This window comes from Phycomyces blakesleeanus, assembly GCF_001638985.1.
Source record: "Phycomyces blakesleeanus NRRL 1555(-) unplaced genomic scaffold PHYBLscaffold_27, whole genome shotgun sequence".
Classification (NCBI taxonomy): Eukaryota; Fungi; Mucoromycota; class Mucoromycetes; order Mucorales; family Phycomycetaceae; genus Phycomyces; species Phycomyces blakesleeanus.
The window spans coordinates 424,539-443,124 of NW_017265160.1; the positions used below are offsets into that span (position 1 = coordinate 424,539).

General features: G+C 35.3%; 5 protein-coding genes across 5 annotated transcripts; 2 read left to right on the forward strand and 3 right to left on the reverse strand.

Annotated features, from left to right (window-relative positions):
- The first annotated feature begins 249 nt into the window (after positions 1–249).
- PHYBLDRAFT_188898 (basic-leucine zipper transcription factor) lies at positions 250–1,705 on the forward strand. The gene has a single exon (XM_018439578.1). It carries the CDS (start codon positions 738–740, stop codon positions 1,539–1,541), a length of 804 nt encoding a protein of 267 aa, XP_018285958.1. The 5' UTR covers positions 250–737; the 3' UTR covers positions 1,542–1,705.
- Positions 1,706–2,597: 892 nt separating this feature from the next.
- PHYBLDRAFT_173830 (hypothetical protein) lies at positions 2,598–4,805 on the reverse strand (the record flags this gene model as incomplete). The annotated part of the gene is made up of 5 exons (XM_018437115.1): positions 2,598–3,097; positions 3,148–3,432; positions 3,502–3,536; positions 3,714–3,841; positions 4,341–4,805. 5 exons carry the CDS (start codon positions 4,803–4,805, stop codon positions 2,598–2,600), a joined length of 1,413 nt encoding a protein of 470 aa, XP_018285959.1.
- A 679-nt stretch (positions 4,806–5,484) lies between these two features.
- Positions 5,485–8,851, reverse strand: PHYBLDRAFT_79108 (secreted alpha/beta hydrolase domain-containing protein; the record flags this gene model as incomplete). Its single annotated transcript, XM_018443430.1, has 14 exons — positions 5,485–5,565; positions 5,653–5,902; positions 6,048–6,100; positions 6,312–6,365; positions 6,419–6,544; positions 6,674–6,718; positions 6,823–6,861; positions 7,002–7,073; positions 7,254–7,320; positions 7,638–7,810; positions 8,208–8,258; positions 8,423–8,496; positions 8,661–8,701; positions 8,795–8,851. 14 exons carry the CDS (start codon positions 8,849–8,851, stop codon positions 5,507–5,509), a joined length of 1,161 nt encoding a protein of 386 aa, XP_018285960.1. The 3' UTR covers positions 5,485–5,506.
- Positions 8,852–13,824: 4,973 nt separating this feature from the next.
- PHYBLDRAFT_173832 (hypothetical protein) lies at positions 13,825–14,728 on the forward strand (the record flags this gene model as incomplete). The annotated part of the gene is made up of 4 exons (XM_018437116.1): positions 13,825–13,846; positions 13,917–14,006; positions 14,371–14,429; positions 14,486–14,728. 4 exons carry the CDS (start codon positions 13,825–13,827, stop codon positions 14,726–14,728), a joined length of 414 nt encoding a protein of 137 aa, XP_018285961.1.
- A 1,770-nt stretch (positions 14,729–16,498) lies between these two features.
- On the reverse strand, positions 16,499–18,451 carry PHYBLDRAFT_173833 (hypothetical protein; the record flags this gene model as incomplete). The annotated part of the gene is made up of 1 exon (XM_018437117.1): positions 16,499–18,451. One exon carries the CDS (start codon positions 18,449–18,451, stop codon positions 16,499–16,501), a length of 1,953 nt encoding a protein of 650 aa, XP_018285962.1.
- Positions 18,452–18,586: the final 135 nt, after the last annotated feature.

The window sequence follows — 18,586 nt, forward strand, 5'->3', positions numbered from 1 at the left end:
GATAAAGATGAAAAAAAAAATTAAAAGATTATGATGTTGTGGGTGAGAGCGGAGATAGTATATGTATATGACAGTTAGAGTATTAGACCAATCAGAGCTGAGACATAGATTGATTGGTGCGGTTATGGCTAAAGATGAATAATAGTGTCATGTGTGAACTGATGAACCAACCAATCATGACACAAATGGTGTCATTATCGAATATAAAGTCTTGTGTTCTTATTCCACCCCCCTCTTCTTGTTCTTCTTCTTGTTTTTATATATCTTCTTTGAACCCCCCCTTTTTTATTTTTTTATTTTTTTCTTTGGTTAACGTCCATTTTTTTATACTTCCAAGATGTTGGCCATTATTTTCTAATCGTTTTACCCTCAAAAAGTCTTAATATCGTATTGTTGAACCTCGTTTATCAATCTCTTAGTGTCAATCTCAATATCCATGTCTTTCTCAACCTTTGAATTTGTGTCTCGCAAACACCTCTCCTGCTCAAACGACTCCATGCTCGGTCCACCTTTCTTCTCATACACCACAGACAAGCCTTCCACCTGCACCCGTAAAAAAACAATCCAGAACGACAACAATTATTATCAACAGTAATATCAACAAAATCCAGAACAAAATTATTACAAGAACAAGAACAAGAACAAACAAAAATCTCCAACAGAATCAAATTTCCCCCAAAAAAAAACAAACCAAAAAAACAAACAAACCAACAAGAACAAAAGAATATTATTAAGAGATGACCTATCAACAACTCTTTGCCCTGAGCGCTGCGCTCACTCAACCAAATGACATTTCTGATGGTCTGCGTATCCTTGCTGATGCCTTCCCAGATCAGTCCCAACTACCATTCCCAACTTCAGTTGACGAGTGGCTGGCAGATGATCTCTGTCACTCTGGCCTCCTGGCCATGCCACCAATCGACCCTCTCAGTATCTTTAAACAGCAGCAACCAATTCACCACCAGCACCAACAACAACAGCAGCAGCAGCAGCAGCAGATGTGTTCAAACACTTCTCAGCATGATCTTCAGCAAGCATTGCAACAGCTCTTACCTGTCTCGCCACCTCTTACGGCCAGCCCTCCAAACCTGGACCGCTCTCTTGAATCACCAGAACACCAGCTTAGGGTCCCTCTCTTCCCAGAGATCCCTCGCCAGCGTGTCCTGATGCCCAAGACCAGCACCAATTGTCCTCGGACGATTGCACCGAGACCGTCGACAATGCCTGTCACTGTCGAGTCCAAGAAGCGGTCGGTCGATGATATGAATAACAACAAGGACGGCGACGACATTGCTGTCAAGCGCCAGAAGAACACCGATGCTGCCCGCCGCTCAAGACTTAAGAAGCTCAAGCGTATGGAGTGTCTGGAAGAACGTGTAAGCGAGCTCGAAACTGACAATACTCGTCTCACAACCCGCATTGCTGTATTGGAGTCTGAAAAGTCAGGTCTGGAATCTAAGGATAGAGGTCTCGAAGAGAGAGTCCGTATTCTCGAACAGCAGCTGGCAGAAGCACATAGAGCATTGACAAACAATCGCTAAAAAAATTATTATTATTATTTTTCTTATCCTTATCTTTATATCTTTATCTGTTTTTTTTTTTTTGCTATTTTGTTTTTCTCTTGTAATTTTTTTTTCTAAAAAAAAAAAAAAAAGATAATAATACAAAATACACTCAAATAAATGAATATTACTACTATCAACTCAAAACGATTCAACAACATTATATACAGTATGTATAGTAAATTAATGGCAATAATGATGGTAAAACAAGATTTTATATTATAAAATTATATTAATATAAATCTTAAAATACAGTGTCAAAAAAAATAAGAAAAAAAAAAAAAGGTAAAAGGTAGTAAAAAAGGAAAGGTAGTCAAGAAAAAGAAAAGGAAGTGAAGAGACTGTGATAAAATGTTGGGGAAAGTGGAAATTTGGATTTGGTGATGACCTTGGTGATGGGCCAGAATATGTACATAATATAGGAAAATGAGAAGGAATGGGACTATATAAAGTGTGTTTGTGGAAGGGATTTAGGCAGGAATATAATAATAAAAGGGCATGGATAATAAAGGAATAAAAAATAGTGCGTGGTGTAGTGAAGTGTAGTATAAAGAGAGAGAGAGAGAGAGAGGTGTGTGGTGTGCATGTGTAGTGTGTAGTGTGTAGTGTGTAGTGGGTGGTGTATATGCGTCTAAGCGTAAATGATTGTGTCTAGGTTTTTCTTTCTTTCTTATCTTGGAGTCAAAATGATTCCAAAAGAAGAAAAGGAAGAAAAACATATACGCATGCGTCATATACATATGGACATATAGAACATATGAGCGGACGGCCGGGCAGACGGACAGGCGGACGGACGTAATGTACACCACACAAGACACAGAACATGAATGAGATAATATGGGATGGGATGGAATGTGGTGTAGTGTAGTATAGTGTAGTATAGTGTAGTGTGGTGTAGTGTGGTGTAGTGTGGTGTGGTGCAGTGGATAAAAGAAGCACAACACAAAGCAATAGGCTATCCATGTGAGTGACGTATAAAATATATATAGAGAGAGAGAATATAAACCAATAGATAGATATGTGGGACAGCTGGTACTAGTCAATGTAACCTTCGACAAAGTCATTGATTGACTCCCAGGTCATATCTGCCAGATGGTGGTGCTCATCGGCTTCAGAAGCAGGGCTTGGTGTAGCAGAGGCTGAAAATGTGGCTTTGCGGGGAGTTGGCGGGTTGGAGATGGTGTCGGCAGAGTTCATAGGTGGTTTTTGGCCATAGCAGACAAACCAATTGAGATGGGACTGGTACTTTTTACATTCGCGCATAGCATGCTGGATCACTTCGTTTGACAGCACGTCTTCGTTGTCCGGGTCGGAGGATCGGGCCGCTTCTTTGATCCGAGGATTCAGCGACTGGAAAAAGGTCTCTAAGTTCTGAGCATGGACGTCGCCCAGCTGACCACCCCACCCGAGCGGAATTGTGATCCGTCGCTGGTGCACATCGACAAACCCATTGTTGCCTGGTTGAGTCATAAGGAAGGTGGAGATGTGGTGGCTTTTGTAGAGCTCAATGCCTTGGGACATCATTGTCTTGCGAACTATAATGATCATTAAGTAAAAGAAAAATATTTATTTTTTGGTTGCTTACCCTTTTGATTCAAAAGAGAATCACACACAGGTCCAGGTCTTTCAATACGATATTCAGTATCCTTGAGTTCATAGTAGCCACCTGGCTTCAGGACACGCGTGATCTCGGCCAAAAGGTTCATAAATTGGGCGTGGGTTAAGGTGAAAAGCAATAGGCTCATGTGTACATAATCAAAGGAGTTGTCGGCATAAGGAAGTCCCTTGAGGAAGTTGTGCTGGCAAAAATGAGAGTTTGATGGTTTGATGGCAGTTGGGAACATAGTGCGTACATCAGTGCCATAGAATTCTAAGTTCAATTAATAATATGTAAGAATTACAGTGATTTTATGTAATTTAAGTTTATTCTATTTCTTACCTGCATGTGGAAAATCTGTAGCCATTTCAAGAACCCTAAAAAGACGAAAAAGAATAACATAAAATAGATTGTGAGTGGGACAAGTAAATGTGAGGCATCAATAAGACAGGGCATGAGGTGCGGATAGAAAAGAATAAAGAAATAGTAATAATAGCAAAAAATAGAAGCACAAAAATAATACTTTATAACGTATACATAAAAAAATATCTCACCATGTGCCTGGGCCACAGCCAATGTCGAGCACGCGAGGTGGTGTCTTGTCCTCCAGGCGTCGGTCGCGCAACGTATCAGCAATGGGTGCTCCAAAGTTACCACTGAAAGCATATCGTAGTAAAAAGTGCTAACAAAAATAAATCAAAATAAAATAAAATAAATTAAATTAAATTAAATTAAATTAAATTAAATTAAATACATATACATATATATATAAATGTATTTCAATAAATTATAATTATTATATGATAATGGCAATGATAATTGTCGTTTCTATGGTTATTCTTATTCATATTTTGATCTATAATTCTTAATTCTTTATTATACTATATATTACTATTATATAGTATTTATATGTATATACAAAATCCCAAAAAAAAATCCAAAAAAATCCAAAAAATCAGTCGATTATTTCGGGTTTCCTTTTTTGGAGTTTCAGAAGAAGAATTGTCACATTCGCACAAATTACTGTGCTGTGTAAGAAAAAAAAAAGTATATATATATAAAAAAAGGAAAGGCAAAATAGTGACAAGAGTAGAGAAAAGCAAGAAATAATAAGATATTTCTAATTAAAGAAATACGAAAAGAAAAGCAAAAAAAAAAAAAAAAACTAATAAAATACTAACCAAAATTACTAGCCGATCGGCTTCATCATCGTCACAAGGAAGGTAAAAGTGTGTACCTGGGGTGACAAGGTAACGTCTACCGTCAACGACCTCAAAGATAAGATCAGACGTACTGTTGTTGTTACTGTCTGCACACTCTAGTAATGGTGAGACAAGTGTGGATGTTTCGGATAAACCGGATGAAGAACGTGTAGTTTGAGGTACTGGTTGATTTTGTTGATTTGGTAAGGGCGGTAAGGGTGGAATTGATGATCTTGCGTCATTTTTGGACGAAAGCGTGCTGCTGCTGCTCACAGCCAAAGATGGCGTTCTACTCTTCTTTCGGTTGGCGTTCTTTCCAAGTGGAGTTCCCTCAAAAAAACTAATGAATCCCGGGTTTTGCGAAATGCGGCGTCGGACATTTGGTGAAAGAGTAGAGCTGACTGCGTCTGGAACTTGAGTGTGCTGAGAAGAGGAGTTTCCCATTGCAAACCGACAGTATAATATATATATTTATATATATAATGGAAGTGAAAGTAGGAAGTGGTAGCAAAATATAAATATAAGTATAAATATATATTTAAATATATATATAAATATATAAAATATTCGTGTATATTATAATGTGAATGTATAGATGTGTGTAGTGTATATTGTATAGTGTATAGTGTATGTGTTTGTGTTTGTGCGTTGTATGATGATTAGTGCGAGATGTCTAGGGTGAATTGTTGGTGTTGTAAAAAAAGTTGTGTCCAAAGCATAAGCGTAGGCGTTGTTCTATTTGCGGTTTTTTTTTGCACAGCTCAGGATTGACAAAGAGGAAGAAGAAAGAAAAGAAAAGAAAAGTAATGTGCAATAAGAATAATAATATATATGTAAAAATATATAATATATATATATATCGATGGACCATCATCTATTTCAAGACAAGGCCAATCAAACACTATTGAATAACCCTTTCTGCTTCAGCTCATCTGTGCTTCCATCAAATATAAATAATAATAGTAATATAAATAAATAAATAGAAAGGAAAACAAGTGAGGCACGTCGCCTGTTCAATAACACATGCGCCCGAGTTGCAAAAGAGAGCAAAATAAGAAGAAGAAATAAATAAACGTAAATTATGTATACAATTTACTCATCTTACATTCTATAATATGTCTTTAGTATATGTTTCATTTATTTATTTATTGTTTCCAATGGGCTGTCTCGGCAATGGCTTCATAGCAGTAGTCATAGTAACCAACTAGTAGATGAGTAGATAATTAAGAATGAATATCAAGATGTAAAAAATTTAACCATTGATCAACATATAACATATAATTCAATATACCATTATTGTGATCTGCGTGATGCAATTTCACCAACCGAGCGTTAGGGTTACGCTCCAGACTGGTGTACACAGTGGCCTCGTTGGGTATCGTCTGTTGCTTGACCATCCGATCATTTTCGAGCCAATGTTTCGTGAATGGCGCGGGCGCATCGGAACCGTAGATGGCACGATGAAAGAGTTGGTGTGAGTTGTGTCCAGGAATTTCAATATCCGATCCTCCGTATACAATTAAGACGGGGCAGTCGATATGCTTTTAGTCATATAATTGAGTGACAGGGTCGATCAAAAAAAGAAAGAAATACACATACAGTGAGACGGTAAATATCAATGAACAAAAAAGATAAAGTTTTTTCTTTTTCTTCTTTCCTTTTCTTCTATATTTTGGCTGAACTTACCTGGATCCGTGAAATAGAATCAAATGTGTGAACCAATTTTGATAAAACCCAATCTGTCAAATAATTATATAATTATAATTATAATTATAAAAATAAATAGATTATAAGAATAAGCACATGAATAAAATCACAAATTATATGTATATATATATTTTTTTATAAATATAGTTATTTATACACACTCCCTCATACTCACTCACTGAGTAAGTAACTAGGCAACTAACAAAGTAACTAGGCAACTAACAAAGTAACTAGGCAACTAACTCACACCACCATACGTAATACTACTGATACTAATGCTATTACTATTACTATTATCTATTTTTAATATATATATATATTATATAATACACCCTCTTTCTATTACTTACTTTGTAATTGTGGGACATAGTTGAGGGGCCCCAGGATTGGAAATATCTCCAACATACGATACTCAAAAATCAAATTGGGAAGCGAACTATAGGCTGCCTTGAGGATCAATGCTTGAGGTGGAGTTCCTATATATAATGTATACATATTTATTAGGTAGACGATTTGTAAGATGAATTATTTTTTATTGAATTTATTTCTGTATATATTTGTGTGTGCAAATGTTTTTTGATTTTTGATTTTTGATTTTTGATTACCTGCTTTTGTCATGTCGTACGCCAAAGTTGTAGCAACTCCCGTACCTTTTTTTTTTGAATTTTGATGGATTAATTAAGGTTATCCATGGCAATATTCTACCCATTCAGCAGAATCCCACACTCTTAATATATATATATATATATCTCACCGAGAGAATGGCCGATGAGTGTAATTCGGCCATGTGGGACTAAACAATCAAAATAAGAAAGAACAGTATTCATATTCAATTAAAATGGTATATTTTTCTTTTTGTTATTATTTATCGATTATACTCTATTATATTTCATATGTAAAACGATAATAAAATTAATAATTATTATGATTTACCATTTCTTTGAACAAGCCAGTCTATGGTGGCTTTAGCGTCCGAGCGTAATCCTTCTTCAGAAGGAACTCCATCTAGCGTGACATTCAATAAATCACAATCATTATTATTATTATTATTATTATAGCTTTTGTTAGTATTTTAGTATTTTAGTATTTTAGTATTCTAGTCTAATATACATAATCTTATTTTGTCACTGTAAGCGTTCTTTAGAAATAAGGTGTTCTGGCTTTTCTTAGTGCCAAAAAGCTTACCCGAGTCACCAAATCCGCGGTAGTCAATGGTTACCAGATTCACCAGGCCAAATCGGTTGGTCAAGGCCTGGAAAAAGTTTATATGGTGCATGTGCAAATAAAAGTATTATTGTACATCCCAACAAAACCAACCATATCGAACCGAATCAAGCCAAATCAAATCAATGAATTGGAGAAATCGGTATAGATATTACAGATATAGATGCAGATAGATAAAGAAAGAGTTTATTCATTAATTATTTACAACAGCAACAATAATATCTTGGTTAGTTGAATGTAGTACACACACACACATATATATATATAAAGACAGATAGCCAGGCAGTCAAATATATACACACATCTTTAAATTGTGGTAGACCACAAAGATTTTTTTCCCTTTACCTTGTACAGATCGACTCTCCATGGTGCGGCTCGATTCATTGCGTTACCATGCAAATAGACAACCGTCGAGTAACTTGGATCAGCCAACGCGTCATCGTAAATTGTATCAGTAACGTTCTGGTACCGGATGTCCTGACGCCGGTAATAATCGGAGGGAAGAATATGCCATGCACCTTTATATATATATATATATATATATATATATATATAATTTGTGTATGTGTGTATGTGTGTTGTTCATTGTATTGTATTGTATTGCATTGTCATTATTATTATTTTAAGAATAAGAAAAAAAATGAACACACACGCACACAAATATACATACAAAAAACGTACGTTTGTTAATGATCCCTTCGTTATTCTTACTGTAATTTTTTTTTGACTCGTGAAAGATTGAACGCGTGCAAGCAAACAATAAACATCTGACCCTTTGCGCACGCTCTCCCCCACACCCATTAACACCCACACACCCACACACCCATGCGCATGGTCATGGTTATAGTCATGGTCATGGACACCCGATAAACCAATAATTATATATATATAAGTATATAATTCAAGCGCACTTACCAAGCGTCACATTATCGGATGTCTTGATACGTACATTACGAACTTGGTTGTCTAGACAGAAAGTAATATATATAAAAGTAAATAAATTATTATTTTTCGGGAATTCGGTGTAACAGCCAAGAAACGACGTGATTATTATTTTGCAACGTATTCACAGCCTTTTTTTTTTGTTATGTGTTGTACATGGTATTATTCTGCCATGTTCTGTTACTTACGCCCAAACCCATAGTATTCTGGTAGAGAAAACTTTGGTCGAAAAGGAAATTGAACCCAATTACAATATATTATCCTACCCACAAACAAAAACACGAAATAGTATATATATATATATACATTACGTAAAGAAGTTGTATTAATTTGTATACACTTTCTTTTTGGCACATAATATTTACATATGCATGTACATTATTGCATAATATCATATCATATATAATATATATACATTTGACATACATTCTTTGAGGGGTTGGAAATGTCAACAAGAGCAAAAAAGCCTTTTTGATTTTTTTGATTGTTATTATTGTTATTATTTTAGTTTGCTTAATTGTTCATTGTAATCTCAATCTTCTCATTCACATCATTCTTACAGCATAAGATAAAAAGCCAAATGCTGAAACAGCAACAAGCTTCTTCATTATCCCCATGGCGAACAGGAGAAAGAAAAAGAGATAAAGATAGAGTTTTTTTTTTTTTTTTTAAAAGAAAAAAGAGTAAGACACAGAAAGGTGCGTGAGAGAGAGAGAGAGAGAGAGAGAGAGAGAGAGAGAGAGAGAGGGAGAAAGAAGGTAGGGGAGAATGAAGTATTAAACCTAAAGGGCTTGAATACTATTACTATTACTATTACTATTACTAATAGTAGCGTATATAATATTTGGCATTCTAAATGGAATATTAATGTAAAAAAATAAAAGCAAGCATAATAATAAACATAAGAATGGAAATAAAGACTATTGGAGTATCCAGTAACTGAGACAGTGTTTGTACTGCCTGTGAAGCTTAAAGGTATAAACTAGTATAAACACATTTCAGAATACTTCTTTGTTTGTAAGTCTCAAGCCCACCAAGGGTCAAGTCAATGAGGATTTTCTCCTTTTTACTGAGCCACACTTAATCGGAGGTGCGAGTGTAACTGTATCTGAAGCTGCTGGCAGTGAGCTTCCTTGGGTGAATCAAGGAAAAAGCAAGGCAAGGAAAATTAGAATGAGTAGCCGACTTTGTTTTTCTTCTATACAAGATACATGATATGCCGCTATTATTTAACGAGTCCAGAGCTACTCTTGCTCTTCTACTACTGCTACCACTGCTACTACTTTAGATAATAATGGCGATAACAGTGGTAGCTGTAGTAATTGTAATGAACAGGATATCACAGCCCCTTGAATTCAACCTAGGATTATCCGCAAGTTTCACCCAACAAAAAAGAGTTCTAAAAAAAATCACAAAAATACTGTCAGCCTGATACCTGACCTGACCTGAATTGATCTGATGTGATATGATACATTGACATTGGGCAAGTAAATAAAGAGAGGGGGCCTTAACACACACACACAAATATGCATATCTTATTTATCTAGTACAACAAATCAGTGAAACTCCCCCAGAGGTGTTCCTCAATCGGTCTATTCATCGGTAAGCCCATGGTTTAGAACTTTGAAGTCCAGAGTCCAGAGTCTAGAATAAAATGTGGAAAAAAACTACTTCTCTCTCTCTCTTTGCCTGCCTGCCCGTCTTTTTTTCTGTGCCCAATATAGAGTGTTGGTGTAAGACAAAAAGAACAGGGTGCGGCGGCTGTGCGGCCTGCTCTGGCGTTGATTCACGAAATTCACAAAGATGGCCGTACATTTTATTTATTTATTTGAAAAAGACTTGTATTGCCAACTTCCTTTAAATGTTTGAGAAAATCTGGGTTACCAAACACACCCACATCCAGATCTACACCTATACCCATAGGCACACACGCACATGTACACGCACATACCCATTTAAGTGAATTTGAATTTTGAAAGAGAGAGGGAGTGGGATGTCTAAATTATATCTGATTGTCAGAACTCAATGGGTCACAATAATTCCAAAATATTCACTTTGCCTTGATGTGAAAATTGGTTCTCTTCCTTTTGCGGAAGAAGGAACCTTGGAATTTCCAAAAACAATGCCCCAGAGTATCGGCAAGAACTCTTCTTCTTTTCTTTCTCAAAGAACCGGGAATTTAGGGTACTAATGGCAATAAGAATAAAGAGGAGGAGAACGGACAATAGATGAAGACTGAACACAAAAAGAATATAATAGAATAGAAAAAAGGTCAGGATCCATGGTCACAGGCGAGAATAACAAGTGGGTAAACGTTTCATAAACAAAGCAAAATAGAATACAATATAATACGATAAAATTGGCCGAGAGTTCGGTACAAATATTTACTATCCACGTACTAATGTATATTCTTTCTTCTCAATAAAGATAATATATTTGATCAAATTTTGTAATACAATTGCTACAAAATAAAGTAGATTATTATTACCTGTCCAATTGAATTGACTCTGAACTACAATTACAGCACTTGAGAGCATAAGTTCATGCCAGAGTATTCATTTTTATTGTTATTATTATTCAGAATATCAACTTTTTTGTACCTTAAACAATAGCTCATTATCCATTGTTGGCCTGGATCATACTTATATATAATAAGATCTGTGTCTGTCATGCTCACACAAACACAATGTGAGTCTATAAAGCCATAGTAGCTTGTTTTTTTTAGAGCCGACAAAGTCTGTGCACAGACTACAAATATCCACTTGTACAAGCGAAAATATTTTATCGTGATCTTTTCTAAGCCTTACGCACTGTGTCCACATATGTAGTGTCTAAACTTGAGATCGGGACAAGTTTTTTTCTTTAGTTTTTAGTTCTCTAGACAAATAAGGGTTACTTTGTAGACAGCTTACCGCTTAATAATAATTATTTAATCTACCATTTCAGGCAGAGCCGTAATCTGTACGACGGTTTTTCTTATGAAGACTATTGATTTATCATGTCCTTTTCAAATGGAAAATGAGACCTTGAGTATGTTTTTTTATGCATTGATATGTCTATTCCGCAATATACCACAGTCGTTGCATTTCCTCCATCAGTTCCTCAAGATATTTTCCATATTTGCACTGCTTCTTTGACGATCTTAATAGGCATCGAATTTGAATTTGGAAGAATGGAAAACATAAAACAAGAAAATAGTATCTGGATTGCCCAATATATATGCTGAATTTTCCATAGTCTACTGAAGTTAATCGATTTTGTTGTTAGCATGTTTGAACTTATATACTTTACGTTTATATTTTTTCCCCTTCAACTTTTCCTGATAAAGCACTCTTATCTTTGGACCAGCATAACACTGACGTTTTTTGATCCTGTATCTCCTAATTTATTGCTCATAATTAGAATGCCTTATAGTTGCTGTGAATACATAGCGCCAATCAGGATAAATTGCAATAGGTAGAAAATACCTGACAAGCTCTTCTTGATCAAAGTCTGTTAAAGCAAGTACGTTTTAATCTACTCGCTGATCTACTTTTTTTATAGAAAGACTGAAAGAGGAATAATGCTACCAGGTCTGTATATTGCAGCCAAACAAGCCAAACTTGTTATTTGGGTTAATCAATTATTTATACTAAGGACATGTAAGGATAACCTAATATCTGCTGAATGTTCGAATATATATTCTTTTAACGACTTTTTGTATTTTATACTTGAGATCTTAAAAGTCAAAAACTGCACGGAACTGTTTAAAATTTGTTTCATAAATGCCAGTAGCTTTTACTTTCACCAATGACTGTATATGTCTGTTATTGAAAGTAATAGAGAGCTTGCTATCTGGATTTAAATACTGTATACCAAAAGTAGCAAAATTCTTATGTCTGTATTTAAATTATTCATCGACTTAGAATAGGGAGACGATGGTTGTGATGAGAGAGAAAAAACAACCATAATGACCTTGTTAACATAATTTTTACAAATAATTGGCCAATACAATATCTATATTAATATTTTCTTTATATATTAGAGAGCTTGTTAACAGAGTCGATTAAGCTTATACTTCGACTTAGGCTTATCGGAGTATATATTTTCTTATACCGACTACAACTTCCATTTTTGATAAGCCTAAGTTCTCTACTTCGACTTAATTTAGTCGAATAGCGAGAACCTTATCCTACAAATTCATGAAGACATATACAATAATTAATTTTCAATACTCCTTGCATAAAATCAATTATAAGACTCTTAGCTACAATATACTAAAATATCAGGGTGAAATATCAATTAATTCTCTCTAAAAGTCATTATGTTTGTCATGTAATAAAATAATAACATAACATTCCAAGTCTTGGGTATAAAACTCATAATAAATCAACTTTTTCTATTTCATACATCAACTTTTTTTTACAAATCACAATCTTTATTACTGTCATACATTTATAAATATCTAACCAACTATGGTACCAAATAAATCAAACAAAGCTACAAGAAGAAACAGAAAGAACTTGGTCATTCACCAGTACATACCGTCACCTCCAAGAACAAAAGATCAAGAAGGTGAGAAATTTGTCCCTACGGTCAGCTCGTCGGGTTCTCTAGGTAGCTTAACATACTACAAAAAAACTAGTACTACTTCAAGAGGATCATACTTAGTTAAAAAGGTTATAGTTGAAGTATTTTGGATTGATTATAATAAACTTGAGATTGAAGAGATATGAGATGATATGGAGACGATGAATAAAGTGAGACTTTTGTATGGTGGTTTATTGAGAAATTGTTGTATCTGTTGAAAGATGCTGTTTCTAGCTTGATGTTTTCTATCTCTTTTATATCTTTTTCACTTAGAAAAATTTATCTTTTGTTCCTTGATATTCGTTCCTGTTGTTACTGTCTTTTGAGAAAATATTTTCATGTTATATTGTCCGCAATGGTTTAAGGAAGTGTATTGGCTCTTGGATAACAACTACTTGTTGTTGGTGTTGTTTCAGATTGCTACTTTGACTTGAGTCACGGATTTCTAAGTCAGTTAGTTTATATCCCAGATTCTGCAAATACAACAATAGTGTAATTTTTAAAGGTAAAATATAGTTCAAAAAGACATAAAATCGATGTTTAATCTACTTTATATATTATTGATGGTATTGAAATACGCATCAGGCGAATCTAATAAAAGTAGCCTCTTTATTGTAGATATAATTCATAAATACACTCAAAAAGAGCACGGAAAAGCTCAATAACAACAGAGAACACTTATACTTCTTTATAAATCTTCTGACATTAATCTGACAAATTAATGCATAATTTCACTATAAATTTCTAATAATATCCAAATAATTTATGAAAAAAGTGGACAAATAATTGCCACAATCATAGCCTAGTCCTAAGTCGATGAAATAATTCCAGCGGCGAAAATAAACGACTGCTAATTTTGGCAGGAAGAAGTTCGACTCTATTAACAAGCTATCTATTATGTTTTGTTTCCAAGGTTTTACTGCTATTTAAGAAGATTTACGTTATATTTACTTGTATTTGAGCTTATTTTATTAAAATAAGCATATCCAAAGAACAACCTAATACGTTTACCACTTCAATAATGCGCTTAAGAAAACATATACGTAAGATTCATCATAAGTAAGAGTTTGCAGAGGTATGGAGAACATTTTAAATTATATAGCCAAATAACAGACACAGTAACACACGAGTTTACCCTTTTGATAATTGTATCCCGATCCTTTAGGACAGATACTCTGGACAAACAGTTGTATAGAGGTCCGGGTACTCTTATATTAGAGCAAGCTTATTTTTGGTAGTTTACTTTTTATATTCTTTCTTTGGCTTTAATGTTATACCATGCAACCTTCTCGCAATTGACTACTTGTCTTTTTCATATGGAGAAGTGTAACTTTTGAAGATTAACTTCCTTTTACTAATTATGAGACTGTTTTTGAGAGTGATAAAAATCATACTAGCTTGTATATAAGAGCGAAACATGTGAAATAAAAGAAATTTAGCAAGAATGCGAAAGACAAATGTTCTTATTTACACTACACTCTTTGATGTGTTATGCTAATAATTGATATCATGTCAAATATAATGAGTTTTACAAAGAGCTAATTTATATTTCTGATTGACATTGTAGTAAATTTTAGCCAAGGGCCTCCTTCTATATTTTATGCTATGGAATTTGAAAAATACGAGGTAAATATGTCTTCAAGAATCCAGAGGATAAGGTTCAGCTTTAAAGGCTTAGATAGCCGTTAAATCTTCAGCAGATAGCTTTAAAGGGAAGCGAAACACCGGAGTTACAATGTTTTCACAAATTTGGGAATTCACTTGGCCTACGCCTACGCCTACGCCGATGGTTTAACGGCTTAGATAGCAAACTGGCTATTAGAAATTGTTTCTTTATGAGTTTTGCTATTTCCACAAAAACTACCTCCGCTATAACCGCTTTCTTTCTTAAAGAGAATATTCTTGTTTTAGCTTTAAGCATTTAAGTAGATATAAAGTGTAGATGTCAAGAGCTTTAGTTGTCTAACAGCAATTTGTATAGCTATTTCTGATATGCGGATTCCATACAGGAACTTGGTAGCAGACAAGGAGCCAAAATCTATTTTTTTTTACATATTGTACCTCCTCATATCTGAAATTGTATACACTGAAGCAAAAATCAATTGAAAATCTTTATAAATGCACTGTTGATACGCAAATTGTTTTGGACACGATCATAAAGCTTTTTTCCCACTAGTAAGTAGTTTGATAAAGAGGGCTCGTCCTTAACTAATCCTAAAGTTTGCGTGAGAGACGCTTGTTTTAGCAGTATAACACTTCATCGATCAGGTGATTGTCGGTTCTCTTTCCTTCCTTTCGGCCCACTGACTCGTCTTTTCTTGTTTTTTCTTTGTTTTTTATATATTTTTTTGTGTGTAGCAACAACGACAAATTTTTATGAACATATATGTAGATTTTTTTTGAAGTGTAGCATTATAATATAGTCAAATTGTTTTTTGCAAGAATCTTCAAACAACTACGTATGTACGCCTTGAAGATACTCATAAAGGATACAGCCTAAAGCTGTCGTTGTTTAAATACGAGAGCCCATCAAGAAATCAAAAGCCAGTGTAAATCGATAAACAAGAAGTGTCCAAAAAAGCAAAAGCTCGTATTTTTCGTCCTTTACAGCAATATAGTATACCTCATATATTGATTTCATATCTGCCCCTTACTCACCATTTCTTAACCCTATTGAAGAGTGCTGGTCTAAAATTAAAACGCATGTCAAAAGAAACCCACCACTCACCTCATTAGACACTTTGACACCTCGAATTAAAGCTACCTGCATGAGTATTACCACACAAGATTGTCTTGGTTGGACCAACAAAGAGACCGGTATTGCTTGCTATTCCAATAGAATTATCTTTGTTTTTAAGTTGTGCATTGAAGAGTCAGCTCCAATAAAGTATTCAAAGGTATTTGGATGTGTTATACTCTTCCTTCCATTCATGCAAGAAATATGATTGGAGAGACTCTGGATTTAAAGCAGAAAAGTTTACCCAGCTCCACGAGTAGATTGACATTGGTGGTATGTGGTTTGTGGTATACACACCACAATTGAGTGAACAACAGTCTCCGCAACTAAACACTGGTTCCTTCTTGCTAATGAACCTGGCAATTTAACAATCTCCAAAACTGTTGCACACCAGGCACATGTACACTACACACTCATATAGTGTAAACCAACCATTGCACAACAGAGATTTGAATTACAGGGGTTTTAACAGTAACATATATAAGCAATATCATTTTGTCTATTTAATAAATAACACTCTCACCGTATCTACTTTTCTCATTTTGAGATACTGGTCCATAAATTAATTCCGGATACCTCATGGCTCATCCTCATTCTGATGACAAAAGTCTTGGTAAAAATTTGGCCATAAATATTTTATAACCCCCTCAGTTCTTAATAAACACTCTTCAAGAGGTTGGCAAGGATAACAAGAGTAGAAATTGTTTTGTGTGCTGTCTTTCTTTTCTTTTAATTGGGTTTGTTAATCTCAACCTTAATTAATCCTGTGGAAAATAAACAACGGTATATAAAAGATAAAGCAACGAGTTTAAAGGACCAGAACAATAAATACATACGTATATATAACATTTGGTACTTTGGACTAGCTATTAAAATAGGAATAAGGATAGAAATGACAATAATAGTAATAGTAATAATAATAGTAGTAAGAACAAGAATAATGAAAAATATCTAAAAATTAGTCAGAGTTTACATTGTCCACAAGTCTAGGATATAAACCAGCAAAAATATTCCAAAACACCTCTTTCCTTGCAGTCTCAAACACACCAAGAGTAAACGTTTGCTTATTTTCTCCTTCTGATTCAGCAGGCGTGAGAATTACTGGATCTAGACTATTGACAGTAGACTCTCGATGAGCTGCGGATGAGCAACCAGCTTTTCCGTAGGATGCTTGACCACGATCCATATAAATATCATCCAACGTTCCAGCGCTGTTCTTCTTCTCTTTCTGAGGTTGATTGTCTTGGGAATTAGCACGGTTCCACGCGGTCGTCCGGGATTGTTTACGGGTTCCACCCAAAAAAAGGTTTTTGAAAATAGTGTCAATTTGATGTCTGGCCTGGTATGATATATTGACCTGAAGAGGCGAACCATCGCGAATATACGTCTGATAAAATTCCATAAAAATGTCCCAGAGGTATTCCTCAATTGGTTTATTAATCAGCAACCCATGTTCAGACTTGGATTCAAATTCTGGGGCACCCTCTTTTGTGATATCAAACGAAGTATCAATGTTGGTGTCGGTGTCTGTGCTAGTGTGAGACAAAACGGATGAGGTGTGGTGATTCTGTGGGCTACACTGACATTGTTTCACAAGATCACAAAGCTGACCGTACTTTTCATAAAACAGCACGTTCTCTACACTAAAGTCTTCGATTGCCAGCTGTTTTAAACGTTTGAGAAGGTCTGGGGTATTAAAGACGTACTCGAGTGAGCTGGGTGCCATGTCCAGATTGTACCTGACCGTCAGGGACCGATGATTCACAACAATTCCAAATATTCGCCTCGTCTTGATATGGAAGTTGGCTTTATTCCTTTTTCGGAGGAGCACCTTGGAATTCCAAAAGCCCCAGAGTATTGGCGAGAACTTCTCAAAAAACCGAGAATTTAGAGTACTGACGAGGGGGAGTACAACCGACAAGAGATGACAAATGAAAACAAAGAACATGATCCAATTCACAGACGAGAATAACAAGTAGGTAAAAGTTCCAGTGATAAACGAACGTGGCAAAAATACAAAAGTCCAGACGATGTAGATAATAAAGCAAGGAACACCTATTGAAACTTCCATCAGAAGTTCACGCTTTATTCCGTGAGCGTCCTTTTCCGATCGTAGTGCCCATCCGATGTACGGTGCAACCACAAGAAGAAAGCTGGCTGCAAGCCCAATGCAGAGATATATTCCCCACTTTAGATAGCATCGTTGGCCATATTTGTAAAAAGCGATTGCCTGTCCGATTGCACATGCTGCGATTACTATTGCAACGGTGATGATGTAGACAATGGCAGAGCACACATTAGAAAACTCCTTTTTTGAACAATGCTTTACCATCCATCGATAGTCTGGCTCGTCGTTACGTTTTAGGCGCTCAGACTTTGTTAAGCTCATATAACGAACTATCAACTTGTTGAGCCGTAGTAATTTTTGGAGGCGATAGGTCTGTGCACACATAGCGAAAATCCACGTGTAATAGCCCAGAAGAACTCCCCAGAGCAGTACATCACATTTTTCAATGGCGGTAAATGATTGGTATACGAGTACAGTGTCAATAAAAACAAGGTTGCCGAACGCACCAAGTACTGTATGAAATAGACCTCGCTTTCGTAATGAATCTGATCTCCACCGGTGTGGCAACGCCTTTTGTTCTTCTTCTAAGTGGATCACTGATAGGTCGATAACAGCATCAGGCCCTCTGGAAGTGTAATATATAAATAAACCTGTAGTTATGATTATAAATATGGTTGTGAATACAGCACAAGAAAAGTATATTCTGCAAGATAACATCTTTCGTTGTATAAGCATGCATTGTTGGTAAGGTGGCATTGGTGACGGGGGTGCCACAAAGCCTTGGATAGCTTTGGCAGGATCAGAACAATCCGGAAAGCCAGTAAAGGCATTCATACGCTCCATAACTGGATATAATGATCAAAGGGAAAAAAAGGATGATAGAATATATGCATTACTTTTTCTTTATTTCTATAGGTTTAATTTGTATATCTACTATATATATATCTACCAATCAAACTCACTTATATTAATCTATTT

What these genes read in the sequence shown, in the direction of transcription:
- PHYBLDRAFT_188898 (XM_018439578.1), top strand. Translation starts at nt 738, where the DNA reads ATGACCTATCAACAACTCTTTGCCCTGAGCGCTGCGCTCACTCAACCA.